The sequence below is a fragment of the Crocodylus siamensis genome, chromosome 10 (genome assembly GCF_052110815.1).
Source record: "Crocodylus siamensis isolate JL-2025a chromosome 10, ASM5211081v1, whole genome shotgun sequence".
Lineage (NCBI taxonomy): Eukaryota > Metazoa > Chordata > Crocodylia > Crocodylidae > Crocodylus > Crocodylus siamensis.
In genome coordinates, this window is record NC_143404.1 from 63574840 (window position 1) to 63592842 (window position 18003).

An 18003-nucleotide genomic window follows, 5' to 3' on the forward strand; every position below is an offset into this window, starting at 1 on the left:
GCTTGTGGGCCAGATCTGGCCTGCGGGGCACAAAAATTTGGTGAGAGGGGAGCAGTGGCAGCATCAATGACCCCTTTCCTCCTGTGAAATTTCCAGACCTGAGGGGAGCCCCATGGGCTGGATAACATAGCCCTGCACACACAGCTAGATCATGGCATGTGGGGCCTGACCCTGCATGGGATCCAGCCTATGAACTGGTCCCATACCATTTATCCATGCCACAGGGCCAAAAGGTTGGGCACCACTGCAGTATTCCAGACAATGCAAACCAAAGATCAGATAGGATGCTTGGTTTGAGCTTTGTCTCATGTGATCCTGAGGTCCTGCTCTCTCCAGGTAGCATTTGGTGTTAATAAATCACAACAAATTTTGGCTCACCCAAGAGTATGTTGTACATACTAGCAGGTGGTTCATATTGCACATCAAATCTACCCCGCCTCTAATTCAGTTTCACATCAGTTACAACTCCCTTGGCTCTAAAAGCCATCAGCCATATAGATCAAAAACCTTTTTGAATAATGCAGCCAAATTACATCTTTTACATCAGGCTCCCGGCATTATTGCAATATGAACTGTCAACATTACAGCTGGAGATCTGCTCTCCCATGGAAAACAATCTCACCTCCTAAACACAGACTCCGTATTTGCATTGAGGACACCCGATGCTCCATATTTTAAAATCTAAATGGTGATTTTTAGTCACAGACAAGGAAGCAAGGTCTATCACTTACAGGGTCCAGATCGCCCATACACACTGGCAGTTCTCGGATTGTAAGCAAGAGGTCCAACCTTTGGCCTAAATGTGGAATTCTACACATCTGTACAGGGTAGAACGGAAACAGAATCAATGAGGAAATAACAGGCCAGCATAGATCGTATTCAAAAGTAACACCAATCTACCTAGAGACATAGACTTTAAAAATGCTGTTCTCAATTAATTTAAGGCCTTAAAATTTAAGGTATGTTATTGCATGTATAAAATGCATGTGCCAGATGAATGTGCAATCTGCACAAATTAGGAAAAGAATCACATGTTTGGCAACAATAAAATTAAAGCCAATGAAACTGTTTTTTTAGAAACAAAAGAGCCAAAGCAAGTAAATCCCGCCCCCACCACCACTATTTTTGGAGAGTAGAGGTGGAGGGAGGGCGAAAATCACAATAGAGTTTCATAATATTTGCTCTATTTCTATTTATCCCATCTCTTCTCCCTCCCAAGTGCCTTCTCTTACCCAGAGTCAGGCTGAAATTCAGTGTTAAATTACTATAAAAGAAAAGCAGTTCTAGCATTTTACCCCATCCTGAAAGAGAGAATTCCAGAAACCTCACTTTTCTTTACCTCTAACATAAACTGATCAACCACATGAAGTTCTGAAGGAGAACCTCTGAAGGACTGATACATCTCCATGTCTTTTGGAGTAGGCAGATATCTGCAAAACAAAGACTGGAAACTAGTAGAAGTCCTCTTTCATCAGACTGGTTGTCCATTCTACACAATGTATTTTATTCTACGTAGAGCGTTCTAACGGTGGAATGAGAAACTTAAAAGAATCTATGGCCATACACATATCCAGAGATTCTGGGTATCAGAGAACTGCATTCGTGTAGCCTGGAAAATGACCACCAAGAGATTAATAACATGTTTTCATCAGTAGCTTTAAATCTATTTACAAAGATGGGTTCATGCTATTATCTCCATTTTACAAATAATAAAGCTGAGGCACAGCGAGACTAAGGGCACCATTTTCAAAGGCATCTATTAATCTTGACTATCTCCATTGCAGGCCCAGTTTGAAGCCATGACCTTATTTTCATAGTTGCCAAGAACTTATAGAAACCTTTGAAATCAGCACCTATGAAAATTAGACTTTGGATATCTCAAGGTTGAGCACTCCAAATTAGTACAGACATAAATGACCTGCCCAAGGTAAAACAATGTCGATAACAAAACAGGGGATTGAGGTCAAGTTCCCAGGTTCCTAAATGAGTGGCCTATGATACTCACATGATATTCAATGATACCCCATGGCACTGAAACAAGGGTGACTTACCTGAGAGACGCAAAAAAGTCATTAAGCTGTATGAGTTAGGGCTGAACATGAAACATTTGTCAGCAATTAAAATACTAGTATCACCAGAGATTAAAAACCAAGAATATCCCAGACCAAGACTATCTTTAAAGTTTAATAAGTTTAGCCACATCTACATCCAAAAAATAAATACGTTCACAGCACCAAACTACTTGAGTGATATCTTAAGTCTTTTGTTGTGCCTGACAACAGTCTGAAATAATAGCCTCTCTCATAAAGGAAAAAATAATACCCATGTTTTTAACTAGCATGTGTGGGAAGAAATGTTAAGAATCCTAAACTAGTATCAAATATATTTTCTTTTTTCTCTGCAAACAGCTCATTCAAGTTGGAGCCAGTGTGATTAAACATTCATGGAGATTGGTATACTTTTTATTAGATACATGATGATTGCTTGAAAGGTAATAAAACATCACAAAATTTAACTCAGAGCTAATTTTACTAAAAAGGTAAAGCAGATACTTTAGCAGTTTAAATTCAGGACAAACAATGAAAAAGATAAAAAAAATCACAGTTGTCAAACTATTTAGCATATTTCAGTGGAATAACTGCTGGGTTTGGATTACAAAACAAATATTAGGGCTAGTCATAAAATATCTTCCTATCAAAGATTTTGAATTTTCATTATGAAAATTGAAAATGTTCAGCTACAACTGGAGTATTTTCAGGTTTTAGTGAAAAAGAATAATTTTTGTGAGATATATATATATATAATTGATTTTATATATAAGAAATATAAATATATATCTGTATATAATGTATATAATTTTTATATAGAGAATAAAACACACTGCAAATATTTTTATTTAGTCAAAAACAAAGTATTTTGTCAAATCTTTTTTACCCATGCCCGGATACACAGCCACATATCTAGAAATTTCCAAGTTTAAAGTTTCAAACAATGGAAGCCATAAGTAAGAAAGTAAAGATTTAACTTTTCAGGGGTGAAGACACAAAGCTGTTCCAATTGAATACATATATAATTTAGGGAGGGGACAAAACCCTGAAGTTATGCTATTGACTTCCAGAATTCTGGATGAAGAATTGACGGAGATAAATCAGAAACTGTGTCTGGATCAAAAAGAAGACCTATATTTTTCAGGTAATATTCAACTGGCTTTACTAGTGCAATTAAAATATATAATATGCCACTTGACATTTTCTTGCATTTGGATTTCCCATTGAGGCTTACACACTGCAACAGGTTTTCTTTCCACAGCACAGAATTCTTCAAAGAAAAACTTCTGAGTCATTGCTAGCTAGGATCTTGTGATACACACCATATTTCCAAAATATTCAGAGCCCTGTTTTCAAAAGGGTGCATTTCCCATTTAGGCACCTAGAATGAAGTGGGCAGATTTTCAAAAGTGCTCACTGTCCTGCAGCTCCCATTGTTCACGATCCATTGTTCTGAAAAGAAACTGCTGAGTGCTGAACACTTTCAAAAATCTGCCCACTTCATTTAGGTGTCTGAATGGGAGATGTAGGATGTGGAGCTGTGAGGGAAATCTGGCCCTTGAATTCTGAAATGCATGTTATCTAGTTCAATAACATTTTCAAAACTATTTCGTATGGGGAAAAATAAGCACTCAAATGCCTTCTTTTCCTCAAGAATTTTGTAAGCGTATTCCTAGGCTCTGACAATACATAAGCACAGAACACAATCCCGGACCTAATATAGCATCCAACACCTCACTCGGCCGTGGCTGTTAGAATAATTCTCTTCACTCTCACCACCACAAAAACAAGATTTTGAAAGCTAAAAAAGTTCCTATTGCACTTCATTATTATTAGCATTACTACTTAATGAGATAAAGCCCAGCTGGCGTAAATAATGGACTTTAAGGTGTTGCACCAATTTAAGCTAGCAGAAGACATTGGTGTAATTCTGCAGTGGGCCTGACTTCTGAGTATCTGCAGAGGAGCAGGTGTCTACACACATTCAGCATCATTTTAGGGTGAAGGTATTGTTTAATAGCCAAGGACATTAAGAGATTGTTTAATATCAGCCACTTCTGCCAAGAAACACTCCTTCAGTTCCTTCTTATTGATTCCAGCAGGAGTTAATATCTTTCCAAGAGGAAAGTTACCAATAGATTAAATCTGCAACCAGGTTTGAAGTTGCCCCGAGTTCTTTTTCAGACTATGCAAGTCAGTAACATTGGTTCATTTTTGCCAGCTTATCATGTGTAGTCTTAGGCCCCTGGCTGGTGTTAAATAAATGACATGATTAAGATCAGGGGACTTTATATGGCCCTTCCCAAACTTTGTGGTTCCTACCATGCCAGACATGAGTGGCAGGAGGCATAATGTATGGGATGAGGCATAATACTTCTCCAATTTCCTTTGTGCAACTATGGAGCTGTCCCAGCCCAATAATGAGGATCAGAAAGGCGGTGGCCCTGTTGTAGACCCAGGACTGACCCCAGCCACAAGCTGGTTCAAGACTTGGGGGCCAGGGCTCACAATCAAGATGAGTCATGAGGCTAGTTTGAGACCCAGGGCTCTCAACCCTGGCACTAGAACAGCACCAGAACTACCCAGCTGCACACTAAGGGACCTGGGGCACCAGGACCCTGGCATCAGAAAGTGACTTTCTCCCACTCCATCTCTGCAACCAGCTGTTTGTCAGCATTGGGAGGAGTGCTACACATTCAATGTATGGTGATATATAAGACAGCCACAAAGATGTTCCACATATTTGAACATGTAGTACTATTACTATTTATGGCATGATTAACATCTTAATCTCACCTTAAATATAATATGTGCCAGGGACCTTATAGATCACCAATCGCATAGTGAGAGAATGCCACAACAGGCAGAAAGTATTTCATTAGGACAAATATCTGGCCAGTGTGTACCATGATCACGATAATGAACAATGGATGAGTAATACCTTCTATTCTTTTTTGAATAAGGTCTTTAAAACCAAATTGTGGTGCAATTAGTATCCTTCCATTAACTTCAATGGTGCAAACAATGGGCTCATAGACTGCATAAGAAAGTCATTGGAAGTTTGCACCAGAATATAAAACACCTTGGAAAAGGTGTCAACGATAAGGGAGAATTGTTGATTGTCTAAATCCATTTACACTGTAGGCCAGCTTTCGTTCAAGCTTCACCTGCACAATGTTCTTATTCACACGTGCAACACTTTTACACACCTAGTTCTGGACACAAGATCTCATTCCATAAATGTTATCACTAGTGTTTAATGCAGACAAGTATCCTATGGGATGTTAGGATATGGACTACAAAGGCCAGATTTAAACCCATTCTCTAACCCTGAAGAGTACAGTTAAAATGCTTCAAAGCTTACCTCCAACCACGTTTTTCTCATGCCCCCCTATTATATAAGCTGCCCACCATTAGTTAACATAAATACATATTAAGTTTAAGACAGAATGAGCTGAGTGCCATTCTGAGTACACATTGGTGTGTATGTTTTATGAGAAAGATTTTCAAAAAGTTGGCAGCCCCACACCATGCTTGCAGGCTACTTAAAATGACACAACTCAATATCTACATGCTACAGACCTATACCTTGCTTGCGCTCCCTCTAAATATAAGTGACATTTTAAGACATTAAATATTCTGTGTTAATACTTAGTAGCAATAGAGATTGGATTTAAGATTCAGGTGTCCACAAACCCTCTTGTAAGACAAGTGCAGCTTGCCCTCTCCAAATCAAATGACAAACAACATTTGTTTACTTTCTTGCTTTCGCAAACAACTAATCAATAGGTTCAGCCATGGTATGGATTCTTCTCTCTGGAGATGGGTAATCCTACTGGTCCAAAACAATATTGTTTTGCCAATTTTACATAGATACTAGCATTGTTTTACCCATTTTACATAACTGATTGACCTCAAATTATGACTGACTTGATGTCACTTCCCCAAACTCCTGGTTTCCTGAAGCTTGCATCAGCAAGAGTATAGCGGTTGCTGATTTCCTTGTGGAGCCCTGATGGGGCACTTTTACATCTGCTCCAGGGGTAGGGAGCAGGAGATGCTACTGTTAGAGCAGCTCCAAAAGCCACTCTAATTAAAGTGCCACAGCGTCTTGGGTATCTCCGCACTTCAAAATGGCAGCAGGGGTGCTTGAACTAAAGCTCATTTGATGGGCCTTAGTTCAAGTACTCCCACCACCACTTTGGAGCACAGGGACACTGATACAGGAGACACAGAGGCTGGCTGGAGCACAGTGATTACCATGCTCCAGCAGACTTGATTAATTGAGTCTTCTCCAATGCACTATAATTACAACACGTCAGAGGACAGCAGAGAGTGAAGTCTCTATGTGCAACCTAATTTTCAATGTAAGAACCATGATGCTTCAGGCACTTCCATAAACACTTTATCTGAATTTCATTTCACTTGCCGCAAATGATGCTATTTCCAAAGTTAATATATATCAAACAAACAATTAAATCCAAACAAAAGATTACCTTCTTAGTGTTGCAAGCTGCTCATCTGTAAGTCCACCATTCTCTTCATGTAGGATGTACAGTTTTTCTTTCAGCTGGCTTGGTTTTATATGGAAACTTTTAAGAAAAATGTCTATGGAAAAATTATTCTTCAATTACTCACAGAGAAACACACAAGGGAAAGACCAGAACATTTCATATTTACCTCCCAGATAAAATTAGTTTCCACTTAATGGACACTAAAAGCTCAAGTGAAACCCAGCCTTTTGTTCTCTAAGTACAAGTAGTTGTAGCACATCAAAAATATATTTTGTTTTGTTAAAATAAACTTAACGCATGAGACAGAACATCAAGATACTGTTATCTAAAGACCGTCAAAATCTTACTATTCGATATTCTTGTTGAACTCAGACTAGTAGTTTGGAATAAAAGTGGCATGTACTTACATATTTATCTTTAATTTCTTACAATGCTTTGAAGATCAAAGATACTAAACTTGGTTGGTTGGTTGGTTGGTTGGTTGGTATTTTTTTGAGCTTGCAACAAAGTGCTGGATGACATTCCCAGAAACTAAAGTTTATCTGTAAGGGCAGATGAAATGCAAGCAATATAGCTTTCCCTGCACTATGCTATATAATGCTCCTGGAAGGACTCCCCCCAGTGTGCAAAAATTTCTTGAAATTCAATTTAGGATGACACTACTTGCTATACTTTCAGCAATATGAAGAAAAATTACATGCACAGATGGACCTCATATGAAACTACAGAAGAGGAACGCCAATTATCAATTTGCTTCCCAGCACAGGTCAAGTTCTATCATTTTGAGCTAGTTGCCTCCAAAATAAGTATCAGACTGGGCGGTCACAACTGCCACAGAGCCAAGGAGGGGGAAAAAAGATAGAAATAGAAGGAAAAGGGAGGAAGATGAAGGAGACTTCTAAATGTTGAAATGAACTGCATCCTAGAATCTAAATAGAGGAAGAATATCCCTATTTCATTTATGGGAAAACTGAAGTCAAAAAGGTAAACTGACATAGGATCAAAAGAAAGTAGGGATGGAAGGGTTCTCAAAATATCATCTAGTCCAGTCCCTTGCTGAAGGAAGGATTATTTCTGAATAAACCAACCCAGCCAAGTGTCTGTCCAACCCCTGCAATTTCTCTAGGCAGCTTGGTCCAGTCCTCAACTCATAGTTAGAAAGTTCCTCCTAACCTCCAACCTAAATTTCCTCTGACACAGTTTGAGGCCGTTGTTCCTAGGCCTGTCCCCTGTGGACATAGAGAAAAGCCCATCTGCATCTTCTTTATAATTACCTTTCAGGTACTTGAAGTCTGTTATCAAATCCCCTTTCAGCCTTCTCTTTTCCAGACTAAATAACCCTAGATCTTTCAGTCTTTCTTTATAAGTCGTACTTCCCAGACCTCTAATCATTTTTGTTGCTCTCCACTGGACTCTTTCTAATTTGTTCACATCCTCTTTGAAGTGTGAGGCCCAAAAAGTGGCCACAGTACTCCAGGTGTGGGGTCACCAATGCTGAATACAACAGAAGAATTGCTTCCTTTGATTTGCAAATGACATTCCTGTTAATACAACCAAGTATCCTGTTGGCCTTTTTCCAGCAAGAGCACCTTGTTGGCTCATATTCAGCTTACTGTCTACTATAACCACCAGGTCCCACAGTACTGCAGCCTAGCCAGTCATTCCCCAGTCTGTATTTGTGCATGCAATTATTCTGTCCCAAGAGCAGGACTTTGCATTTATCTCTGCTGAACCTCCTCTGATTAATTGCAGACCATTTTTTCCAGTCTATCCAGGTCATTCTGGATCCTAGCTATCCAGAGTGTTTGCAACTCTACCAAATTGTGTGTCATACACAAATTTTACTAAGCACCTAATCCCATTATCCAAAAAATTAGGCTAGGGACAGACATTACACGTAAACCAGTTTAAATGATCAGAAACTGGTTTAAACCTGTAACAGGACAAGACATTCAGTGCAGATAAACAAGTTTGAAAATGGCTGAAACTGGTCTGAGATGAACCTGGTTGAATGTAGTATCAGACTTAACTGATTTGGGTCAAACCAGTTTCTGTAATGTCTGTCCCAGACCCCTTCCTGGTTTAAGTTAAATCAGAGTCCCCCAGCATCCCAACATGCTCTCTGGGAGGGCTCTGCTCCAGAGAGCTAAGCTGGTCCCTCCTCTCTGCTCCCACACTGGAGCTCCGGCAGAGACTTGCAGGCACAGTAGCATTTACTTGGCTTTATCGTGCCCCTCCATCTCCACTTCTCACTGCTCAAACAGGGATCCCCCCTCCCTCTCTCCCAAAGCACAGACTATAGCCTTCATGTGGTATCCTACCTAATGCTGAGAAGTGTCTGTGTAAGGTAGACAGGACAAAGACAGACAGAACAGAGTCCACTTAAAGCAGAGTGTCCTGCCGGTGCCTGGCCATGCCCCCCTCCGCTCAGCTCCGTGGAAGAAAAGAGAGAACCACTGCAAGCAAGTGCCTGAATTTCCTCATCCAGGGGGGATGTCTTCACACTTACAAACCAGTTTAGCCTAGCCAGGTTAGACTAACCTGCAAAGATTGAATGAATTCAGGCTCAGGCTTCTGTCCCTAGCCTTAATGATGATATTAAACAATACCAGACTCAGGACAGGTCCCTAGGAATCCTTCTTGATACCTCCTCCAAATAGACAGGGATGACTACTCATTAAGCACAATGATCCAACCAGTTATAGATCCACCTTACAGTATAGTACCATACAGTACCGCTATGCATTTCCTCAGCTTCTTAATGATAATGCCGAGGGAAACCGTATTGTGTGAGACATACCAAAGGCCATGTAGCAAAGTCTGTTTCTCTGACTCCTAAGCCAGTCACTTACCTTTTAGATCACACATTCTTTCATTACCACAGATTTTCATTGACTCCCAGACATTTCTTTGACTGTCTTAAAATTACTTCTCCTGTCACTATATTACTGAGACATGTAGGCAGGGTAATGTGTTTCTTCTACAAGAAAAGTGAAGCAGCTAATGGCTTTATTTTATTGATTTTTGGTTATACTAGCCTTGGTTTGGGTTTGATTTTAGTTCTTTTTCTTCCAAGTCACTCCCTTCTTCCATCTTTACCTTTTTTGTTGTTGTTGAAAACTACTCAGTTTTTAAATTCAGCTTTTTTTAACTTAGTGAATCACCAGATTATTTAAGAACCATGGTTTCTAGCACATATAGGAACAATCAAACTTCCCTTTTAGTATCAATTTAACTTTCAATCCATGTAAAGTCCCTTATAAAACATATTTGCTATAACACAGTCCTTAAGAAAAGGACATTGGATCAGTGAAAATAGTTACAACAAAAAGCAGGTGCAAGAGGAAAATGGCTCTCTTTGCACACTAGAAGTGGGTGATTTCCTAAGAGAAACTGGAATAATTTAGAAGATTAAAGAAACTGTTAGATGATGTCTTTTTTTCATAGCAGTACTTTCCTATCACTCATTTAAATACTTCCAACTATTAGTCAGTGGATGCCGTAATTCCAACAGGTTATTTCAATCCACATGTCCCAATTAAAACTTTACGAGCATTTCACAATGTGCTCTTTCTTATCAGTATTCATAAAGGTGAAATCATTACATCTTCAAAAATGCAATTGCCCCAGATCCTTTACGCAGGTAACATTTCTTTAAACAGTGCTAGGTTGTATAATTTTTTTGGCAAACTATCTCAGCTTATTAGAGAAATCAAAATAGTCTTTGAAGAACAATTACTCTTGATACTCCTATACTATCACTCCTCATTAGACTAATTGAAAGAGTTTCTCATCATTTTATGAGTCAGGTCAAAATTATCCACTGAACTGTTTCATTAGATCTGTGAACTGATTCCATGTTAACCCTCCTGCAGAACCAATAAATGGTACCCCAGATGCAAGGCAGACAGCACCAGCTGATGACCAGTCAGGATAATAATTCACATCAGTAGCTTTAACATATCTGGGCCTACATATTAAAAAAGGTGACAGCATCCCAGGAGCTGGCAGAGATTTATCAATAACCCAACAGCCATTAAATTATATCAGCCCAGCTTTCCCTGTGAAGATATTTTAAACTCAGCATGAGAAGGAAACAGTATGTATCATGCACTGGCACTTTGGGACAGTACAAGTACATTGTAGCTAGGATTGGAGACTGGCATGTGGGTAATATTAGCCATAGGTTGTAATCTTCCCTTTTCAAAACACTATGAACACTATAAATTGTCTTATTAAATTGTTCTATTTAAAGTCAATGAGAGCCTTGGACTCTAGGTCTGACCCCATATGTCCCTCTTTTATGATAGTAAGAGACTCTACTAGTTGACATATAACTGCTGATCGCACAAAAGAGGGTGAAAATCTGCCATAAATACATATACCACCACCTTTCGCAGAAAGCTAGATTCTGAAACTGAATGCTAAGCAACAGCAAACAAGTTCAATCTTGGGACTTTTAAAGCTAATTTCTGAGCCACAGAAAATGCTTCTTAAAGCAGAACAGCATACCAGCGAGCATGACACTAGACTGTGGAAAGCAAGGATCAAAAAGGGGTTATCCACTCAACCCCTTTTTCAGTGTACAGATGCCCTTTGCAGCTTGTGTTCACCCATTTTGTCTAGTTTATTTTCAAGCATCCACAACATTGGGCTTAAAGCCACTTTTCTGGGGAAACTATTTCACACCCTAAAGGATCAAACAGTCAGGAAGATTTTCCTGATATTCAGCCCACATTCCTCCTTTTTTCATTTTACCCCATTTCTTCTAAGTATACCTCAGCAAGGTAAGTAGTTCTTTGAATTGTTATTTGTGTGGCCCAAATGTAAAGAAATATAGAGAAACTTGACCTTGAGGTCCACTTTTACAAATGAACCAGAAGAATATTAAATTTGCTATACAGACACTTCCAAACAAAATGTTCTTATTTAGCCATGAGATTGTTTAAATACATGCACAGAGTTGTCATCTCTTGTTTTCAGAATATGAATATGCAGCTGTTGTTATTACACTTACTGAAGTTGTGCGCAATTTTTTTATTTAACATAATGTCCCGATTCACTGAAGTTTCGTTGCCTAATGATACCAGCACATCCTGCATCTGAAACTGGTCATAGAGTCTAGACGCATCTAATTTTCTCTTGTGGTAATCACATGATGCCCAGATCGATCTCTGAATCTAAAAAAAAATAAATATATATATTTATATAAAAAGCATATATATATGCTTAGTTTTTCTAAAATAGGGGGAAAAAACTAGCAAGGTAAAAGAGTTTTCTTACATTAGTTCATTGTCAGAGGCTGCCTTAGTACCACATCTAAGGGAGTGAAGAGTATAGTGCTGCTGTTTTCAACCTCTAGCAGCCTAATGTTAAAGTGTTCTTCTCCTGTTATGAAACTAGATTCCCTTTATGACTCTCCACTCCATTTCTGAAATAGGTAGCTTAACAGGTCTTTTTCTTGGTCTTTAATTTCTGTATAAATCTTTTATATCCTGAATGTGCCCAAGAAGCAAACTATTACAGCAGAATTTCCTCTGAAGTACTTTGGGTGCTACAGCAAAAAAAGTCTGCGCTATATTTAGGGAAACAAGGGCAACCACCATTTGTGACAGTGGAAAAAAAATCATGTTCTCTGTCAGATGTGACAGAGACAGCAGACCAGGTGGGCTGCAAGATGTACAGGTTCCTGGCATGCACTGTAACCGGTACTTATTCCCTCAAATCCTCTCCTATAACAATTCTCGGGTTTACCCCCGTCCAAGTATGTTTATTGCCAGACATGCCACCAAACTTGGCATCCAACAACTTGTGCGTACAACTGCACAACAAATACACATGAATATTTGCTACAAATCTGCTTGCAAACTGGGCGCCTTGAACTGGGTGGGTGCAGATGGACGATCAGGCTCTTTTCTCATAACTACAAGGTTGAAAAAGGCCTCAAGTGCCACCTAGTCCAACCCCTTCCACAGCTGGAGGAGTCGCTGTTCCTTTTGTGCCAACTCACTTCATTTTCAGGTTCTACTCTGATAACTGTGCATGCAATGTAGTTGCCTAACTACACCCCATTACATGTTTTAAGTCTGTCCGTCCTGACCCAGCTAGTAGCTATTCCTCACCTTGTCCTGAGGAACAACATCCCAATGAAAAGCTTTTGTTCTTTTCAGTGCCGGGGAGTGGCTGAAGGGCAGAGGGAAGGCAGGTGGAAGTGGGATCCCTGCCCCGACTGTGGGAGGTTGAGTAGATGATGATGATGTTGAGGGAGTTGATTGAGGAGCTGAAGACTTATTCTCCACAGCTGCTAAAGAACCCACAGTGAGACTGAGGGCTTCTTCTGTCCGCTCATTCAGAGACACAAGTTCCTCATATTCATCTTCTAAGCCACCTTCGTCAAAGCCCTCCTCAGCTTGTGAACAATTCTTGCACAACTGGCAATACCTTCCAATGAGTGATACCCATTCATTCTGGAGTTTGCTAACATCCTCTGCCATGTTATTTTGGACAGTGAATGGTATTCGAAACCTAAAATTTAAGAACATATATAAACACAAGGTAGTGTAAATGAGAGGTTCCCAACCACAGCCCAGTACCAGGCCATGAAGGGTTGGCTGCTGGATAGTGGCTCTTGAGCTCCCTGCCCACCCTCAGCTGCAGGCTCCTGCCTCCCTGCCCCATGTTGGACTCCCATCCGTTGAGTGGCTTCCATCGCAGGCAGTCACGTGTGGGGTTAAACCTGGGTGGCAAGGCAGCCCTGGGAGGGAGGCAGCCAGCTCCCTGTGCCCCATCCTGCTCCCACCGCCATGGCCACACCCAGTGAGGCACTGCCCATGCAGCAGGTACTGGGGCCTGCACCAGGCCGGACAGGACCCCCCAGACCCACCCATGGCTGGGATTGCGTGGATGTGGGCTGGAAAAAATCTGGGGTGAAGGGCAGGGAGGCAGCTCTGCTGCTTGCTCCTAGGGAAGGCAGCAGAGCCCCTTCTTCCTGGGCAGCCCCAGCGGGTGTCCCCAGGCCACCGCCTGTGCAGCCCCGTCCCCTACAGGATCCTGCGGTCCCCCTCGGCTGTGGTGCCACAACCCAATCCGATCCTCACAACCCCACCCCACATAAAAACTAAATTTAAATATGCAAATCAAACATAAATATGCAAATTACACTGTTTCTATACGTGCTCCACCAAAATTCTTTGAGTGAGTTTGCCGGTCTGCAGTATAGAAAAGGTTGGGAACCACTGGTGTAACTAACTTGCCAACTAATGTAACTACAACTATCTCTTTGTTAAGAAGAATGATGTTGGACAGTTTTGTCAAAGGAAACTAGCCCTGCTGCATCTGACCTTTTCAGACAGTTAATTGGCTAGGTGTCTAAACAGTTGAAGCTTTGCCATATATTGACTCTGAGCTGCAATTTTATCATGATTCCTCCTTTCCTCCAGAGGGAAGTGAATGGTCCCTGAAGTATTACCTTCAGGTTCAGTGCATGAGCTAGTCAGAAACTCCTCGTAATGTCTAACTTAGCCGGTGAATGATTCATCTTTCCAGGCCCCTGAAGTGATGACTTGCCAGTGTTTCCTAGCAGTATTTTAATGTAGGCATTGAATTTATTTCACAAAACTCTGAAAATTGTTTATATGGTTCATGTACCCAATCATTTCACACCAGTTCTGGCTATATAAATGGTTTAAAATCTCCTGGGTTTTCAGTTGCTGGATTCTGCTTCTCCTGGGACAACTGGACACATTGGTGTTCAACCTTAACTTTAATTGCTCTGCTTTCAGAAATTGTTATTTGTTAGCTATACTTACAAATAATTGTGTTCTTTGGTCTGGACTGTAAAGGTACTGCATTCATTCCCTTTATAGACTCTGACATTGCCACCTGACAAATGAATCGTATTTGCTACAGTGGCCACATTCTTGTCTTCTCCACTGTGGCCAATGCAGGACAAACTCAATTCTCCTTCACGTAGCTGTACCAGGTATCTAAAGGACAAGGAATGGAGAGATAAGAGCATTCTTCACCTTCTAGTTATTAGGAGTAGAATTTTGCTTTCAGCAGCCAAAGAAATTTTCCCTTACTAATAAGTCTTCACACCACTTTGATACTTTTTGCCCAAGGTTCACAAAATACCTTACCAACTTTCAAGAATTATGTTTAACACTGAAGTAGCCAGGATGCCTTTCATTTCTATCTGGTGCATAACTAAACTGAAGCACAGAAAGGGACCGCTGTGCCTCCTGTTACAGCGGGACACCAACAAAACCAGAATTCAGTCCCAAGTGATCTGCCCGAGTGGCTAAGAATTGTATGCATCCACCTGCCTGTGTTACTCCCACCACTCCCCATGTTTTCCCCATTACTATTTTAACTTCCTTATTTTTCCTGTCTACCTGCTATATTTTATGGTTTAAACTGGAAGCTCTTTGTGGCAGGGACAGTCAGTTACTGCGTGTGAACAGAGTACCTGTCACAATAAGGCTCCATGCTTGACCTGTAGACTTTACCGCAATAGGAGATTCAAATTCCCCTGCTCTACATTTAGATTGCATGCCTCACTTCCCCTTTCTCAAGCTTGGAACCATCTCCTCATTGGTGTGGACAAGAGAAACTACAGGAGTGAATGAAGGCAAGTAGTTTTTACGCAGGAGGAGGACAGACAGGTAATTAAAACTAAAAGCTGTATATCTTGTGGAAAGGGAATCAGGTGACATGAATTGTAAATCAGAACTCTGCTGAGCACCTGAATTGTGGCTCTGTGCAAGTGTCTTCACCCTTCTGTGTCTCCTACCCTTTCTCTTACCTGTAGACAGCCAGCTCCTTTAAGCCAGTGGGGTGCGTGCACCCCAGGGGCTGTGCAAGACAATCAAAAAAATATGAAAGAAATTAAGCTTTATTAATATTTAATATACGGATTGACACTGGCGCCCTCACTCGGTCCGTATGTCAGACAGTCACATGTCACATACGGTACGCGAGTAGTACATGTATATAATTTATAAATAAATAAATATACATATATTGGGGGTGCGTGCTCAAAACATTTTTACTGATAGAGGTGCGCAATCAAAAAAGTTTGGAGACCACTGCTTTAGGCAATGTTTAAAACCCCTCTCCTACCTACATGGGACCCCTGCCTGAAACGGGTGGAGCAGCTTCTGACAAGCTTTTCCCCTGCTTCCTGCTCAAGTATGGGGTGGGGGGAAAGTTTAAACCTCCATCACTTCTCTCCATTTTAGTGTGCCAGCCTGGCCCAGGGTCTGGCCATTCCCCCCACTCAAGTGGAGAGCAGGAAAAAGCCTGTCAGGAACTTCTCCGCCCCCGCCAGGCACGCCCCAGCTGAGGTCCAGAGTCAGATTCCCCACCTTCCCTCTCAGCCAGCTGGAGCAATGATAGGGCTCTGCCTAGGGAGCAGGGGGGCAGGGCCAACCCTGTTCCACTGGAGCAAACAACACAACCCAGGGCTGGCAAAGCATCCTGGGATGCTGGGGGACTGAGAGTTAACTTGAACTGGGAAGGGATCTAGGACAGAGGTTCTATAAACCAGTTTGACCCAGATCAGTTCAGTCTGATACTACATCCAACCAGGTATATCTTAAACCAGTTTGGGTCATGTTGAAAGCAGTTTAAGTGCACTGAACTTCTGTTGTGTTACAGTTTCTAATCACTTAAACCTGTTTATGTGTAACTTCTGTCCCTGGCCTCCACACCTGATTGTGCCTTCAAGGATATTGCTATTCTGTACAAAACGAGGGTCCTAAACTTAATAACAACCTTGTGGGTTCACTATACATTTACATGTATCAGGGTGTTTTGTCTTTATAGCTAGCTGTGCTTTCATTTCTTTTCAGGGTTATTGATCTGTATCCCATCCTCCCCCCCACTTCAACACTTTGGTTTCATCAGAGCTTTTTTTTTCCTCTCCTCTGTCTTCAAGGTGTGGCTGGTTGATTAAAATGTTATATGAGGAATTTAAACAAGCTTAGCTGCTCTGGAAGAATTAAACATAAAATATAAATTACCTTTATGCCCACATGCACAGTCAAAGTGATAAGAATTGTTTAATGGAGCTGGCAATTATATTGATCTCTCCTTCTTTTGAACTGGGAACTTATGGCTTAATCGGATCTCAGGGTGTCTCTGCCATTATTTACTTTGCCAAAAAAAGAGGATTAATATCAAGTGGAAAACAACCAGGACTTTGCTTTGCAAGATAAATAAAAATCAATTTTTGTTTGTTAGCAAACGTGTTAAATGCAGAAAGATAACAAATCCAGAGACACTCCCGAGGATACCATTTACAAAACAAAGTAGTAGCATTATAAAAACAATTACAATAATTTCCTGTAGTTTGTGTGCTCTTTTGAGCTAACTGCCATGTGCAGCTATTTATAATGTTAAATATTTTCATTAGCTTTTGATATGTGGGTTTTTTTCCTCTCCTGATCATTTGACAATATGAGCAATACACAGCTCCACAACACACTAGGTGGATAAGAGAACTGGTGACAAACTAAAAAACCCCTCCACTGCGAGGTCCCTAGTTCAAAAACAACTCAGGGAATAACCACCGCAGGGAATAACCATCGTTATTACGGGCAACAGGCTGTTTATTAACTTGTGTGAAATAATGTGGTCGTGCCAATCTAGGTTCAAGAGATTAATTATTCCTAATTCTAAAGTAATAGACCAATTCAGGTCCTGGTTGGTCATCTAAGCAGCATCTTAGAATGAGAAAGAATAATTAAGGGCTGCAGCACAGCCATTTTTTCCCTCTTTGAGAAAACAGTGTCCTCTAACAGTGAACTTACGATGTACTCTTGCCTTCTCCAGCAACTCTGACAGCAGTCTTATCTCATTGCATTAGTGGTTGAAAAACAGGGTGATTGAGAAGGTAGAGAGAGGAAAAATGGTATAGGATGAAGAAGGAGGAAACTCTCCAGTCTCACCCATTAAAAATCATTTTGGTTCTAATTATTATTATTATTAATTTATATTGTAGGAGTACCCGGGAGTTCTAGCCATGTGCCAGGGCCCCATTATATCAGGGGTTATTTTGATGCTGATAACAAAACTTTTTTTATCTGCTCTCCCATTAAGGATAAATCGATCCCCTCAAATTGAATGTAAATGTGAACCAAAACAGTATTTGATCTACACGCTAGAACTTTGCTTTAAGTAAATATCAGAACCCACAAAAAGTCCACAACTGAGAGAGACAAGGTACTACTATGAAGAAAAATGCTATGCCGTACGTCACCCATTTCGCAGATGCCAAACCATCTTCCTGCAAATCCAGAAGTCCTTCATGTATCACATCCAGTACTGTGGGTCTGCCGAAGCACGACTCTTCAGGTCTCCCATATGAACCGCTCTGAACAATTTTGCCCATAAGTTGCAATATCTGTAAAGTAAGTGACCACAAATCATGTGTTTTTTAT

At 40.7% G+C, this 18003-nt stretch overlaps 1 protein-coding gene across 1 annotated transcript in view; it reads right to left on the reverse strand.

The window, feature by feature from the left end:
* The window catches only part of LOC149856713 (disheveled-associated activator of morphogenesis 2-like), a 57465-nt gene that overhangs the window by 11365 nt on the left and 28097 nt on the right, over positions 1-18003 (reverse strand). Inside the window, exons 5-11 of the mRNA XM_090064866.1 lie at positions 17818-17966; positions 14371-14547; positions 12685-13087; positions 11580-11742; positions 6545-6656; positions 1340-1430; positions 732-818 (exon numbers count right to left, since the gene is read on the reverse strand). Of these exons, the coding sequence (XP_089920992.1) occupies positions 732-818; positions 1340-1430; positions 6545-6656; positions 11580-11742; positions 12685-13087; positions 14371-14547; positions 17818-17966 (1182 nt within the window). The remainder of the gene's footprint in view (positions 1-731; positions 819-1339; positions 1431-6544; positions 6657-11579; positions 11743-12684; positions 13088-14370; positions 14548-17817; positions 17967-18003) is intronic.